The 13,219-nt window shown below is 36.4% G+C and overlaps 2 protein-coding genes across 8 annotated transcripts; one reads left to right on the forward strand and one right to left on the reverse strand.

Moving 5' to 3' along the window:
• The first annotated feature begins 541 nt into the window (after nt 1-541).
• LOC133868531 (uncharacterized) lies at nt 542-6,924 on the forward strand. 6 transcript variants are annotated; one of them, XR_009900358.1, is made up of 3 exons: nt 542-839; nt 4,879-4,998; nt 6,752-6,924. XR_009900358.1 is itself a non-coding variant. In XM_062305452.1 (3 exons), exons 1-3 carry the CDS (start codon nt 604-606, stop codon nt 4,507-4,509), a joined length of 354 nt encoding a protein of 117 aa, XP_062161436.1. In that variant the 5' UTR covers nt 542-603; the 3' UTR covers nt 4,510-4,733. The 6 variants fall into 6 exon arrangements, 1 of the variants encoding a protein (XP_062161436.1); XR_009900357.1 differs by lacking the exons at nt 4,879-4,998; nt 6,752-6,924 and adding exons at nt 4,217-4,275; nt 4,437-4,733; XM_062305452.1 differs by lacking the exons at nt 4,879-4,998; nt 6,752-6,924 and adding exons at nt 4,217-4,275; nt 4,437-4,733 and having other exon boundaries at nt 542-825.
• A 1,394-nt stretch (nt 6,925-8,318) lies between these two features.
• On the reverse strand, nt 8,319-12,224 carry LOC133868552 (uncharacterized). Of its 2 annotated transcripts, none has more exons than XM_062305489.1 (8): nt 12,073-12,224; nt 11,614-11,934; nt 10,615-10,686; nt 10,022-10,080; nt 9,751-9,907; nt 9,215-9,295; nt 9,008-9,097; nt 8,319-8,748 (listed from the first exon to the last, which is right to left on the reverse strand). In XM_062305489.1, the coding sequence occupies exons 2-8, from the start codon at nt 11,866-11,868 to the stop codon at nt 8,629-8,631; spliced, it is 834 nt and encodes a 277-aa protein (XP_062161473.1). In that variant the 5' UTR covers nt 11,869-11,934; nt 12,073-12,224; the 3' UTR covers nt 8,319-8,628. The 2 variants fall into 2 exon arrangements, with proteins under 2 accessions (XP_062161473.1, XP_062161464.1); XM_062305480.1 differs by having other exon boundaries at nt 11,614-12,002; nt 12,073-12,217.
• Between the last annotated feature and the right edge of the window lie 995 nt (nt 12,225-13,219).

Here is a 13,219-nt window from a genome sequence, read left to right on the forward strand (position 1 = left end):
TATTTTATTACATTTAATGATATACATGTCATATGATATCACGTAATTTAAATGTTAGTGAATGAAAAATAAACAAAATATATATCCTTAAATTTGTAAAATCTCGATTAAAAGATGATTGGAGTAAATATTTTATTTTTTATCCTCCAAATATTAAGACCATCCGGCATCCACCGTACGTGCCAAGTTGTGGTCAAATGTCTTCTTTGTTTTACGTTCAGCGGTCAGCACAACTACTAGCTGTGCGTGAGGTAACTTGTAACTGTAACCTAAATACAATCATAACCGTACGAAAGTGACTGGAAATTTAATTCAGCAAGCAACATGCCTGCCTACATGGTAGCGTTCATGGTTAGCTTAGTACAATAACAATCACGAAAAGTGCTATTTAATAAATTAATTTGATATACGTGTTTATAAAAATTAATAATTGTTTTTGTTTTTGTAATTATTCAATTATATAATAATTTACTAAATAACGTTTTGTATATATAAAGTACTTAACTAAATGTAAACCCAATATGACTGGAACATATTCGGGTTAGCCCAGAATGTCCCAGGATGAAGCCCATGGAGTTCTTGTTGTGAAGCCCAAATCAAAGTATGGGTTCTCCTGAAAAGCCAACCAGGCCCAAAAAAAGTAATAGGGCCAAGGCGATAAAACGTCGCCGTTTCCCCCCTTTGTCTCCGTTGTTTCCTGGTCCGAAGGCTACTGTGGCTTTAGGGCAAAGTTCACCTGTACAAATGCGCCCAACTAGCTTGGGGTTCAAGGAATCTAGCGCCTTGACTTTGAACGCGTGCGTGCACAGATTGAAGATGAACCAGGTGCACACCAATTAGTGAGTTTCCTGTCAATGTTGGTGGGGTTCACTTTTTGGAGATGGGGTTCTCTGTGTTTTTTCGATTTTACTGATGTTTTTACTTAAGAACAAGCTCTTATGTTAAATGGGTGCGAGTTGTTTTTGTTGTTCGTTGGTTTTGGATTCATTTACCCATTAATAAAGTGGCTTTTCCCCCCTCAGTTGCGTGCGTGTGATTTTGTTGCTTTTGAGTTCTCTAATATATGTGATAAAAGTGTGGATTTTGATTGGTAGCGAAACCCAGATGAATTAATTAGGACCTCCCAGATTGTTATTCTACTTGTATTCTCTCTGTTTTTGTAACAATTAAACTGGGCTTGCATACAGTTCCCAGTCCTGCCAAGAAATTAAAAATATACAAAAGATAAGATAAGAATTGAAAAGAAAAGGAAAAAAACTCAGCTCAACATCATGGGATGAGATTATAAGTGTTTCTAACTATTAATGCTGAGATTTTTGTGTTGTGTTGGCCTAATGTCTCTTAGTTTGCCTCATAAGGTTTTTAACACTGGTTTCTGCATGATGGCATGACATGGAAAATTTACATGGGAATTGCATAGAGTTCACACTACAGTTGAGTTTGAGTTCATGGTGCAAGTAGATGATTTACTAATGTTATCCAAAATAAAGGAAAGCAGTGTAATGAGAAGAAATAATGATAAGCAACTTTCAGGAATAGGCGGTTTCTTTTCATATTACTTGTTTCTTTGTTATGCTGCTTATGCAAATACTTTCAATGGCATCTCATATATCGATGGGTTATCAATCAGCATACTACTTTCCCTTGACGTGTGGTTTGCTTTTGAAACAAACATAAAACACGTTTAGATTGAATTTTGCTGAATCTTCTTTGCCCACCACCACCAGTACCTGTGCCTGAAGTTACTAGTCTTCTTTCTTTTGAGCTTTTGCATGTGATCTTTTCAAACATGAACCAGTAGACTTGGGAGTACTTACCAAGTAAGGTTAACCAGGGTCAAGTGATGCTTTAGGGCAGATAGTTAAAATTCCAGGCTAGCAGATAAAAAATCAGTGCATACATGCGTTCTTCATTCGTATGGAAAGTTATAAACTCAATATATTATATTGGATAAATTTTTCTGTTGATCCTGCCTCCTTACCTTTTCCACCAAATACTGCCTCTGTCCCGTTCCTTGACCCAATCCCGATGTCTTACTTTCTGCAGATGCCCTAGGGGACATTCTTGTTTAATAATTGTTAAAGATGTTATCTTTATGTCATTTATGTCATTTCTCTACAGTTATGTATCTTATGCTTATAGTCATTTGATATTGATAAGACATTCATTAAGAACCTTGTAATTTGTCAAAGATGTAAAAAATGACCACTTTCCCTCTAAAAAAACTTTTGTTGAAACAACTCTTCAGCCGATGTCTTCACTTGAGTGATGCGAATTGCAGCTGGTGAGAATCCTTCCTCCAATCACTTCCCTCACACATCACCACTTGCCCTTTTTCTATGGTCTCCAGCAATAAAGATGAGCTAACATTTGATGATATCTTAGGCTGCTCAAGGTACATAATGTCAATAGTGATTTTATGTGCAATAAATCTGAAGTATGTGGGAGACTAGAGGTGACAGCTAGACCAGGTGGTGGGATATGAAATTCTACTCCAATTTGCGTGATTTTCCATTCTAGCTAGATATTTTACCTAAGATCTAATAAGATAGTCCCTATGGTTGTCATGAGAAAGATTAAAAAGAATAGCAGATGCCCCTAGAAGTGTGGTGTCTAAGACATTGGGATGAAAGCTCTTTGTAGAAAGACATAAGAGCTGCTCTAGTTTCCTAGTTAGCATCACCTGTAGGCACTATTTCATTAGGAAATGACTAATAAATTAGCCAGGAAGAATCAATTACGTTTTCCTACTTCCTAACATATCAATTTTTATTTACTTCAGCTGAAAGGGTTTTCAATAGGTGTATGTTGAGTGAATAATATCATGAATGCTACTGTGTGCGCCACTGCGTTTTGTTTGTTGACAAATAAGGTTTCTCGTTTTAGTTTGAAACAATCAAAATATGATAATAAGCTTGTCACACTTGAAAGATATTTGTGAGAGCCAGAAGATTACAAAAAAAAAAATCAATATAATCTGCAAGAAACTGTAGCACTAATGCGAACAAATATACTCTTTTCCATCAAAGAAAAATTAAGAAAAACAACTATATATGTTTCTCTTCTGGGAGCCTGCATCATCATCTACACTGTCCTTTTGTCAGTCATTGATTATGATTTCAGCTTAAAATACAGATATGATGCTTGCCATTGAATGCCATTTAGGACTTCCTCTAGTAGCTTGACTATACACATCTCTCTATGATAAAGAACTCTCAAAACAAGATTGAAAAAAGAAAAGAAAAGAAAGAAAAGAAACCCAACCAACGAACTAACCAACAAACCCTCATGAAAGTTCCTTGACAAAGCAGACAGAATCACTGCCTTCTAGTTTCCTCTTCTTTGCTAGAAGCTAATTCTTTCACTTGATGTCAACTTGCTCTTCCTCTTTCTAGTCAGAGTAACAAGAATGTATTAAGATCTATTGTGGATAGGATCCGATCCTTTTCGCACTCTCCGTTTGCTCGACTCATCTGGATCGAACTTCTTGTTTACATGTGCCGACTTCTTCTCTGTGTTCATTCCCTCCATGGCGACAGCCTTAAGAATACGTCGATTCTGTGCCAGTGCACCACGTTCTTGGCCTTGTTTGGGGGCAGGGTCTATTCTTCTCAAGCCACAAACTTTTTCTGGCTGAACCACTAAGAACCCAACGCAGATAAGAAGGATGAACGCTCTATGAGCACTAAAAACCATGGTTTCTACCCTCGAACAAACAAGGAGAATTGAAGTATCTCCCTTTTGCCTAGGATAAGAACAGAATAAGCAGGTCTGAGCTTGTAAACCTTCTATTCTTATGTTCCATTCCTGTAGATAGGCCAGTTATTTATCTCTTATTGGATATGGAGGGAGCTTTAAAGCATTAAAGTAGAGAGGGACCCAAGACACCTTAAGGAATTTTAGATTCACTATGCAATCTAAACAAATTAAGGCTGTTATACAAGAATCTGACAAGGACAAATACCCTTGAGAAGCCAAGTATCTTTTTTCAATTTTTTTTTTTTTGGTACTTCTCTATCATTTGGCATGCTTTTGTCTACTAAGGAAAGGCCAACTGTGTCTCTCGGACTCATAGCCATCTTGGCACATTACCCGACCATTGTTCTTTTTTTTTTTCTTCATTTTTTTTCTTCTTCTGAGCATTTACCCGACCTTTCTTGCGTGTACATGCACCTGAGACTGATATATTCTTGCTAAGCCAATGGTTCATGCTCAGTATCGTTTCAGCTCATGTGGATGCCATCAAACTGTACTTTTAGGTCCAACATATGCAGGGTATGTATCAATATCACCTGCAACCAGGCGAATATGAGTTTTTTTTTTTTTTTTTTTTTCGTTAGTCTTTTTCCATAAAATGAATATTTGTATGCAGGGGTATTCTTGTAAATGATTGTTCCTTGGTTATTAAGAAAAGGAAGTTTTTGTTTTTTTAACAGGGCAGACAGAATCCATGGACCACCCAAAAACTACAACGTTGCTATGGTGGCAAGCAAGTCATATAAAGAATAGATAGGGGAGGGAAAGAAGGGGGGAATAGAACAGCCCCCAAAAGAAACAAACTCTTGCTTTATGCCATTCTAAGATCTCCCCTCTACTTTAGAATTCCAAGCTCTGTTCCCCATGCAACAAAAATTACAGCACTTGGTTTCTTGTGCTAAATGTCTTTCTTTATGCTTTTCTTCGCTCTTATTTAGGTTGCCAACCTCTAATAAGACCCGCTTCAAGCTTCTCTCTTCTGTTGTTTTTATATTTTATTTTTCTCGTTTATTCATGCAGACCATCTTTTTCATTATTTTATCATATTATATATCACAATATATAATATCACATGCAACTAGGAACATTCTAAAGCATAAGTTCTTACACTTTATCAAACAGGTGACATAATGCCGTATATTGAAGGGTGACTGGTCATGGTCCAAGCAATGCAGCCCCCAGCTTGGGCGTTTTGTTAATGGATGATTCTTTGCTTTTTATCCTCCAATTAAAGTAAAAGGGGTAGGATGAGTTGTTGCTTTCTGGTCTACGTTTCTCCATGAGGTTTGAATTTTCTTTTGAGTGTTTCATGCACCATGCATCATGCATCATGCATGAACCCATGTGAATTGCAATACTTGTCAATCTCTTCTGCGATCACTATGAATTGAAAAGCACAAGAATTCCAATTAATCTCCATAGCAACGAACCTTTGCACATTATCGATTCAAGGATCAAGGATGCATGTTGGACGGTACCCAATTTGTGTCTGAGTGGGATGTGTTATACACATGTAGGTAATGTGTCAGAGGTAGATTTAGCCAATCTACCAAAATTGATTACCATCCTACCGATAGAAACCAAATTCGAAATCATGCAACAATTTTAAAATATGAAAACTCGGTCGACGACTATAGCATAAATTAATGCTCAGCATGAAAAAATAAATTAAAAATAATATTTATATGTTTTAAGACGATAATTAATTTTTGTGGATTTATTTATTTCGTTAGTTATATTCTTTAATATATTTAATTCAGTTTCTGTTTAAATTTGTCAACTTAGACATTAAAATCTATTGAGCTGACCCTGCCTCTACCACCCCACCCTCTCCGCTGCCCTTATTGTGACGTTTTCAGTTAAGTTATCGAATTTGATCGAATTAATTGAGTTTAATTTTATGATTTTGTTAGAGAATTTTTTTTAAGGAAAATGTTAGATTTACAGCATCAACACAACAAGAGCACAACACCCCCTCACATGAGGGTGGGGCCCAGTGTGTAGGGTCCGCTCTTATGTGAGGGGGTGTTGTGCACTTGTTGTGATGGTGTAGTGCATGAATCAAATCCCTAGTAGCAAATGCAGGCAACACTAAAAATTATGCTTAGATTCTAAAATTAAACCCATGAAAAGCACAAGGACATGCTGAATCTGTTGATCTTGGGTCCAAATGTCGATGGGTATTTCGGATCCTAGTGAAATTGTGAATGTATATAATGCAATTATAGGCTAAGCCAGAGATGGTGAGAGGGGATAAGCGCCTCTTTTGGCCTGCCTAAAATTTAAGCGGCCAAGGTATAATTTGCATTTTTAGCTCTTAGCTTATTGCGCGCTCACCATTAAAAAAACAAAAAAGAATTACCCCTAGTATAAAACATTATAGGTGATATACAAACTTGTCATATATTGAAAATAGAAAGAGTTGTAATTAATGTATATTACAATTGCACAATACAAGACACATGGGGTGAGACCCATGTGGTAAGGATATGATTCTTACACAGCAGTTGTGCAACTGTTGTGCAAGAATCAAGAGACATGAGTAGGTCCCACATGGTGGGTCCTACTACATGGGTCTCACATGGGACCCATCTCATGCATAACAGTTGTATGCATGAAACATTTTTTCATGTGTTAGGTCTCACTCACATGGGTCCCACCCCATATGTCTTGTGTTGTGCAAAAATATTTTCCCTACTAAAAAAGCAAACTTCATCTTTTATGGAGGGACAATTTTTCATGAATACAATTTGAAAAATATGGCTTCATTTTAATCAATAATTTTGAAATCATGTAGCGATTTCAAAATATGAAAATCCGTGAAGGAGAACAAAATAAATTAATGCTAGGTATAAAAAAAAAAAAATAGATTAATTAAAAGTTACATAAATATATTTTAAATGATAGTCAAATTTTGTTAAAATATTTATTTATTTTTGTTAGTTATATTCTTTACTAATTTTTTAATCCAACTCTTTATCTTTTAATTTTGCAGGCTCCGCCATTGAATTTGAACGTAATACTAACGTTCCATTTCAAGCCTTTGCCAAATTAGGAAATAAACTAGTGTTAGGTGGGGCCTTTTACTTAGATTATGGTACGGCATGTACTATGTTAAATGTTATTTAAGTTTAATACCATTAGATGAATCTTTAATAATTAGGTGGATCCCACGCACTCTTATGATATATATATATATATATATATATATATATATATATATATATAATATCTCTAGATTCTCGGGGGGTGAGTCTTAAAGTTGTGGCTTTTGTTAATTCTATTTAAAATCTAAGGGCACCTCGACCGTCTCATGAGTGCAATGGTCTAGAGACTAAGCCACCAAAGAAAAGGGAAGAAAAGGAGCACATCAAAGCAAGTAAAAGAAGATAAAGCAAATTGAGTTCACAGATCATTACCAATCTTTGAACAATTCCCTGTTCCATCGCTTTTCCAAAGTTTATTTCTTTGATTATACTGTAAGAACTAAGAACCATGTGACTGAATTTGAGCGTTTATGCTGCACCCTGGTCCATGGCTCATCCTAATTAAACCACCACCATTGATCATGTGCACCATCTAGTAAGAGATGGTCAACAATGGCCTAGATTTGTTATTAGCAGTCTTGATATGGTCTTTGAACTCAGAACTGAGTCTTGGCTCATGCACTAACATATATACATATCTGAGAGCTAGTCTTTGAACTAATTAATTGAAAAGAAGAACAGATAGATTTGTGTTGGTTAGCATAATAGCATGTGTTATTTATAAAAAGCAAAGACAAAAGTGGAAACAACAAACAGAATGTTATCAAACTATTAAGTTAAAGACATGTTCCTTGCTCTACTTTAAGATTGATCTCCTCGGATCACAATCCTACCAAGACTTGGGGAGAATATATGCTTTTGCCACTTCATGACCAAATATTAAACCCTCGTCACGCCCGCTACTTTTATCAAGGCTGATCTCTGTATTTGCAACGAAGCCAGAAGAAGAACTCATGATTATCCTCCCCGCCTGCTGAGCTTTCGTAGTTATGCTCAATAATGGTTGTCGTGTGTGAGAAAAAGTGAGACCTGCTATCTACTAATTTATCCTCCATGTCACGTATCAGTTATCGGATCAGGATCCCCTCAAATTTTTTGCCCGAATTTGATAGAATTCGGGCAGGTAGTTGTGAGTAAGCATTTATGGGATCCACCTGACCGGATTAGTAGTTGAGCAGCCCAACTTTTATTTGGTTAGGTGGATCCCATAAATGCTCACTCACAACTACCTGCCCGAATTCTATCAAATTCGGGCAAAGAATTTGAGGGGATCTTAATTCTCAGTTATCACGTATGTATTGAGATGAGACGCATGTACAACTATGGTCGGTATTTTTCTTTTCTTCCAGATTCATTCAATCAAGTTCCATTTGGTGGGAAGGAAAAGAAGGAAAAGGGAGGGAGGAAGAGAATTTAGAAAGAACAATGAAAGGAAACTCTGTCACAGCATCACATAATGAAACATCAAATTGGTAATTATAAAAAAAAAAAAAAAAAAAAAAAAAAAAAAAAAAAAGTCAATTGAAGGCCCAATATCAGTAAAAGGAATAGTGATGATTACAAAAAAAAAAAAAAAAAAGATGGATTAAGAATAATTATTGTAAAACAAGTTACAACAGATGTTTATGTGAACAAGAGAGCACATTCAGGCGCTTTGAGGTGCGCAAGATGAGGCACGCGAATTCTGTTATACATACATAGAGTCGGGGAAAACAAAATATGGCGAAAATCCAACGACGTCATTGCTTCTTCATGATTTATTTTTCACTAATTTTTTCTTCTTATCGCATAGAAACTATGAAGAGTTGGTGCGTGCACATGCAAATTAAACAGGTTCCTGGTGTGGAGTCACAGGGGGTCCTGATGCTATCGCAAATTGCAGACCCCTACGTTGCCCAGGTTGTAGCACAAAAGCAACTTGTGTTGCTGCCAATGCTGCAGCCTCCTGTAAATACAATCCATTTGCATCACATTACGATTTCGAATTCTCAAAAACAGCTGTCAAAAGCGAGTACAATATTACATGTTCTAATTATTAAATGCAAAATACATTTACCGATGAATATATTCTGCATGTAACATAAAAATATACTTACAAATAGTTTGTTATAACTAGCAAAATTAGTTGTAGAAAGAAAAAAAGGTAAAAACAAAAACAACTAACATAATTTACAATTAAGATTAGAGCTAAAGGCAAGACTGACCTGTCTTTGACGTCGACGCTGCAAGATACTGATGGCCCAAGCCATAATGTAGCAGGGCAACAGAAACCCAGCTGCTCGAAGCAAGAAGAGCTGCAGAAAATCAACTAAATATCAGCTCGGTTAACCACAGAATGACCTTCGAAATAAATAGGGCAGCGCCACGTGGCGATTGAATAGAAAGAACTTTTAAGTTCAAATTCCACTTACAGAGAAAAAAGTAGATGCATCATCGTCCCCATCAGGATCTGTGATGCTCAATGCATGCCGCAAGAGCAGGAGGGCCATTAACTGCCAAATAGACCAAGTCAGGATCCTAGATGCATGGGATTTCTAAGAATGGGAGATATTTTCTTTTTTTCCCTTTTTCTTAACAGAAAAATGTCATTTGCATGACCAACTGTAATTGGCATAAATGCAACTTTAATGCTGGAAAGGGGAAACACCTTCAAGGGCTTAACAATCATGGTAAGCAGTTCTAGTTTTTTCATTTCCCAAAACCTCTCTCTTCCATCAAATATTGAATATCAATAAGAGCTTAAAATTTGTATACATATTTTGATAAATATTATCCGCATGACCGTATGAGGTTAATGGACCTCTTAACACAAGAATGTTCATGATATTCATACATATGTATGTATGTATCATGTATGCATGACCGTGTAGGCGTATGCCTATGTGTGATGATTCATGGAATTCTGCATATAATTCCACCCAAAAGAATTCATAATTTATGGGCTTACAATTAGAGCAGCTGAACGGCAAAATGCGGCTCCACTAGCATTTGAAGCTGCATACTCATCATACTCAGCTTCCAAAAAGTGACGTTCTGCTTCCGCAATTGCCAGGAAGCGAGGATCACTAAGATCTAAAGGGGTGCCAGAGATTGTCCAGCCTCCACTGAAAAAAGGAACCATCACCCCAAGTTTTCGTGAGACTGATCCAAATTGATCATAAAAATCACAAAAGTATATACTTATATAATTTAAAACACACAAGAAGCGTTTAACTTACCCAATATTAATGGCAGTTTCTTCAGGGCGAGGTGAAGCAGTATAACCAGGTTGGTAAGGCTGTATATCAAAAACAAGGAGCAACATCAACAGTGAAGTACATATAAAAATAACTAAACCTATAAGATTTTAACAATCAAAAGCTACAGCCAAAATATATTCCAAAAGATGCCACCATCCACTTTGATCTAAAGATAAAATTGTACATACACAATGAAAAAAAAAATTAGTGCTATATGAGATACTGTGCATAACAACTCCATGGAGCATATATATAAATGTTTATACTAATGGATTCCATTTCGGTTAAAAAATTTCTTTCTTGAGAGAGTAGGAAACTGGTGGTTCAACCCATGCCCCGACATATTAAATCTTTAACCATCACTTATCTAAAGGTAATAGTTATATGAGCAAGTCGGCTTTCTCATTTCCCAGGAAATGGCATTGCACAAGCATACTAGTACTCAAGAATGCCTTGAAGATAAAACATTGAATATCGTATAACTATCAGTATCATAGAAAATTAACTTGTACAACATGTATGCTGCTTAGGAAATAGCACACAACATAAAGAATAAGATTCAAAAGGCATACCTGATGACAGATCTCACAAGTTATATCTCCTTTCTCATTGCACCAATGCTGAACACACTTCCTATGCGCATACTGAACAAAAATTGGAAGTCATTAATACATGGAAATCAAAATAGCAAAGTGAACTAATACAAATTTCATTGCTAAAGAGAATAACAAGAAAATTAGAAAAAAGACGGGCACCGTCACTCCCCAGTGTAGTTTTTAGTGGCACCCATGGCTTAATAAAACATTTTCACTTCTATACCAAAAGAAATGAATTGTTAGCTCTAACAATTGTGATCCGCAGAAATAATCCTTAAAAAAATGAATAGCCATTGTTTTGAGTTAGTTATTAAAGTTTGCATAAATTCTCATAATCACAGAAGCTACCAGAAATCTAGACCAAGGATGAACGAGAATGGTCATCAATCCACTGTTCAAATGCAAGATAATCACCGACTGAATGAAGAGCGATGTTTTTTCAAAATGGGTGGAACATAGTATCACACCTTACTCCTAGAATAGAATCTATTAGCTTTTAACTACCAACCTCTAAAAAGGTTGTATTGTGCAAGATAGCACAGCAAACTCCAAACCAATTTGAACCACCACCACTTTTCCTTAGCGACCTCATGGCAACAGAAACATGATTACTATACCTATCACCCTAAACAGGGCCACCCCACATCAACCAAACAGACAAGAAATTTCAACAGCTTCAAAAACACATAATCAAGGTGCCTTTGGTAATCCAAATTCCAAACAAACAATCTCAAGTTCTCATTTCTTGTTTCCTTCTCCTTCAATAGAAATCCTTCTCTATCACTTCCATATCCTTATATAAACACCATTTTCCTTCCCAATAAACCAAACACATTTTCACGAGCTTCTTCGATAACCAAACACGAATTTCTTATTCTCAATCCTACAATTACCAACAACACACGACCACACACAAACAGATTCAAATACTTCCAATTCGATTACCGCATGGGAAAAGGGATACAAAGCTTATACCTTTAGGCTGCCACTACAAGCACAAGGGGTCTCCAAGTTATTGACGCAGTCCTCCTCCTGGCAAATGCGGCACTCCGCCATCTGAATCAGCGGCTCCTTCTCATCGGAGCCCTCGCTTCGCTCATCCACCGAGCGCGACGGCCCTGCAGTTTCTGGGCCTGGGCCAGAAGGACCCTCGGTCTGCGGCTCCGCCACTGGCTGTACGGCCGGAGGTGGAATCAGACGGTCCACGTACACCACCAAGTGATCGCTCATTTTCTCTCCAGAACCCCTAAAATTCACCACAATCTCCCCCAAGGTCTCAGCTTCCAAACCCTGGAACTAAAAAAAGAAGCCCTAAATTGAACAAAATTCTGCGAAATTGGGGAGTAGAGGACTCCTTAATCGCCCTGGGGAGAGCAGCGAATCAGAGGTTTCCGAGAAAATTCCAGAGAGAAAATGAGGGTATAAAAATCTTACCGGCCGAAATGTTTGTGAGAGCGAAGAACGAGGACAAAAAATGGAATTTTGCTCCGCGATTTCCTATTGACTTGTATGGAAGTTGTCGAAAAGTGGCCTATATATAATATATGGTGGGGGAGTCTTCGGACTTGGCCTCGGGTTCACCGATCGTCAACGGGGTTTTCTAAACTTGTTTCCAACGGCTTCAAGGGTATTTGTGTCATTTTACATATGCATTGCCGCGTAAACGACCCGTTCCCAACCTAGTCGGATCCGGGGCCCACAAATACTCGTGACCCAGCTTTTTTTCTTTTCTTTTCACTAAAATATTATATTTTAGTTATTATGATGGCTATTATTTATTTGTTCAAATTTTGGTACGTGTGAGGAGGAATAATACTACAAGGAGGATATGTGTGATTTTTAAATTATTACTGACCAAAATTTAATAATAATTTCTCACACATCTAACGATAGTTTTTAAACTCACATAAATTTTAAGATGACTTAAAGAATACACGAGTCTGCCTTTTAGTATTGTTCACTTATGAGACCGTAAGAGTAAAGTATAATTTATTGGCAATGTTTAATGTTAAAAATAAAATTTGGAAAAGATACATGTGTTATATAACGAGACAATACGTAATATATATTACTAGATTTATAAAAACTAATCTAAACTATTGAATAAATTTGTCTCAATTCACTGGAAAAGATCTTAATCCATAGAATTTAGTGAAATTATTCAATTAATCCGTTCGTTTGAAATTTTGAAGATTTACCAAAATAGATTTAAAATCTAAAGAATCTCCATCCTATTAAAATAAGTAAATAACCCTTTTTTTAGAAAAAAAAAAAAAAAAAAAGTTTACGTACATCATATTTATATTTATGAAAATATTAAATACTATAATTCTATCCAATATTCACATAATAATGCTGGCGTTTTATTTTTAGCTAATTCATTTTATTTTGTTAAATTTTATAGATATATTTATTGCCAATTAATGGTTCCGTATTTGACGTTCGCATGCGTTGAATTTTGGGGTTGGATTGGGTTTGTGAATAAAAAGGGCAAGGCACTTGTGACCGACCCACCGGCCACAGCCGAGTCGCTGACACCGATTCCCACTCTAGTGTTTCCCAATCAAGGCTTTAAATTTGG

The sequence above is a fragment of the Alnus glutinosa genome, chromosome 1, assembly GCF_958979055.1.
Source record: "Alnus glutinosa chromosome 1, dhAlnGlut1.1, whole genome shotgun sequence".
In the NCBI taxonomy this organism is placed as follows: domain Eukaryota; kingdom Viridiplantae; phylum Streptophyta; class Magnoliopsida; order Fagales; family Betulaceae; genus Alnus; species Alnus glutinosa.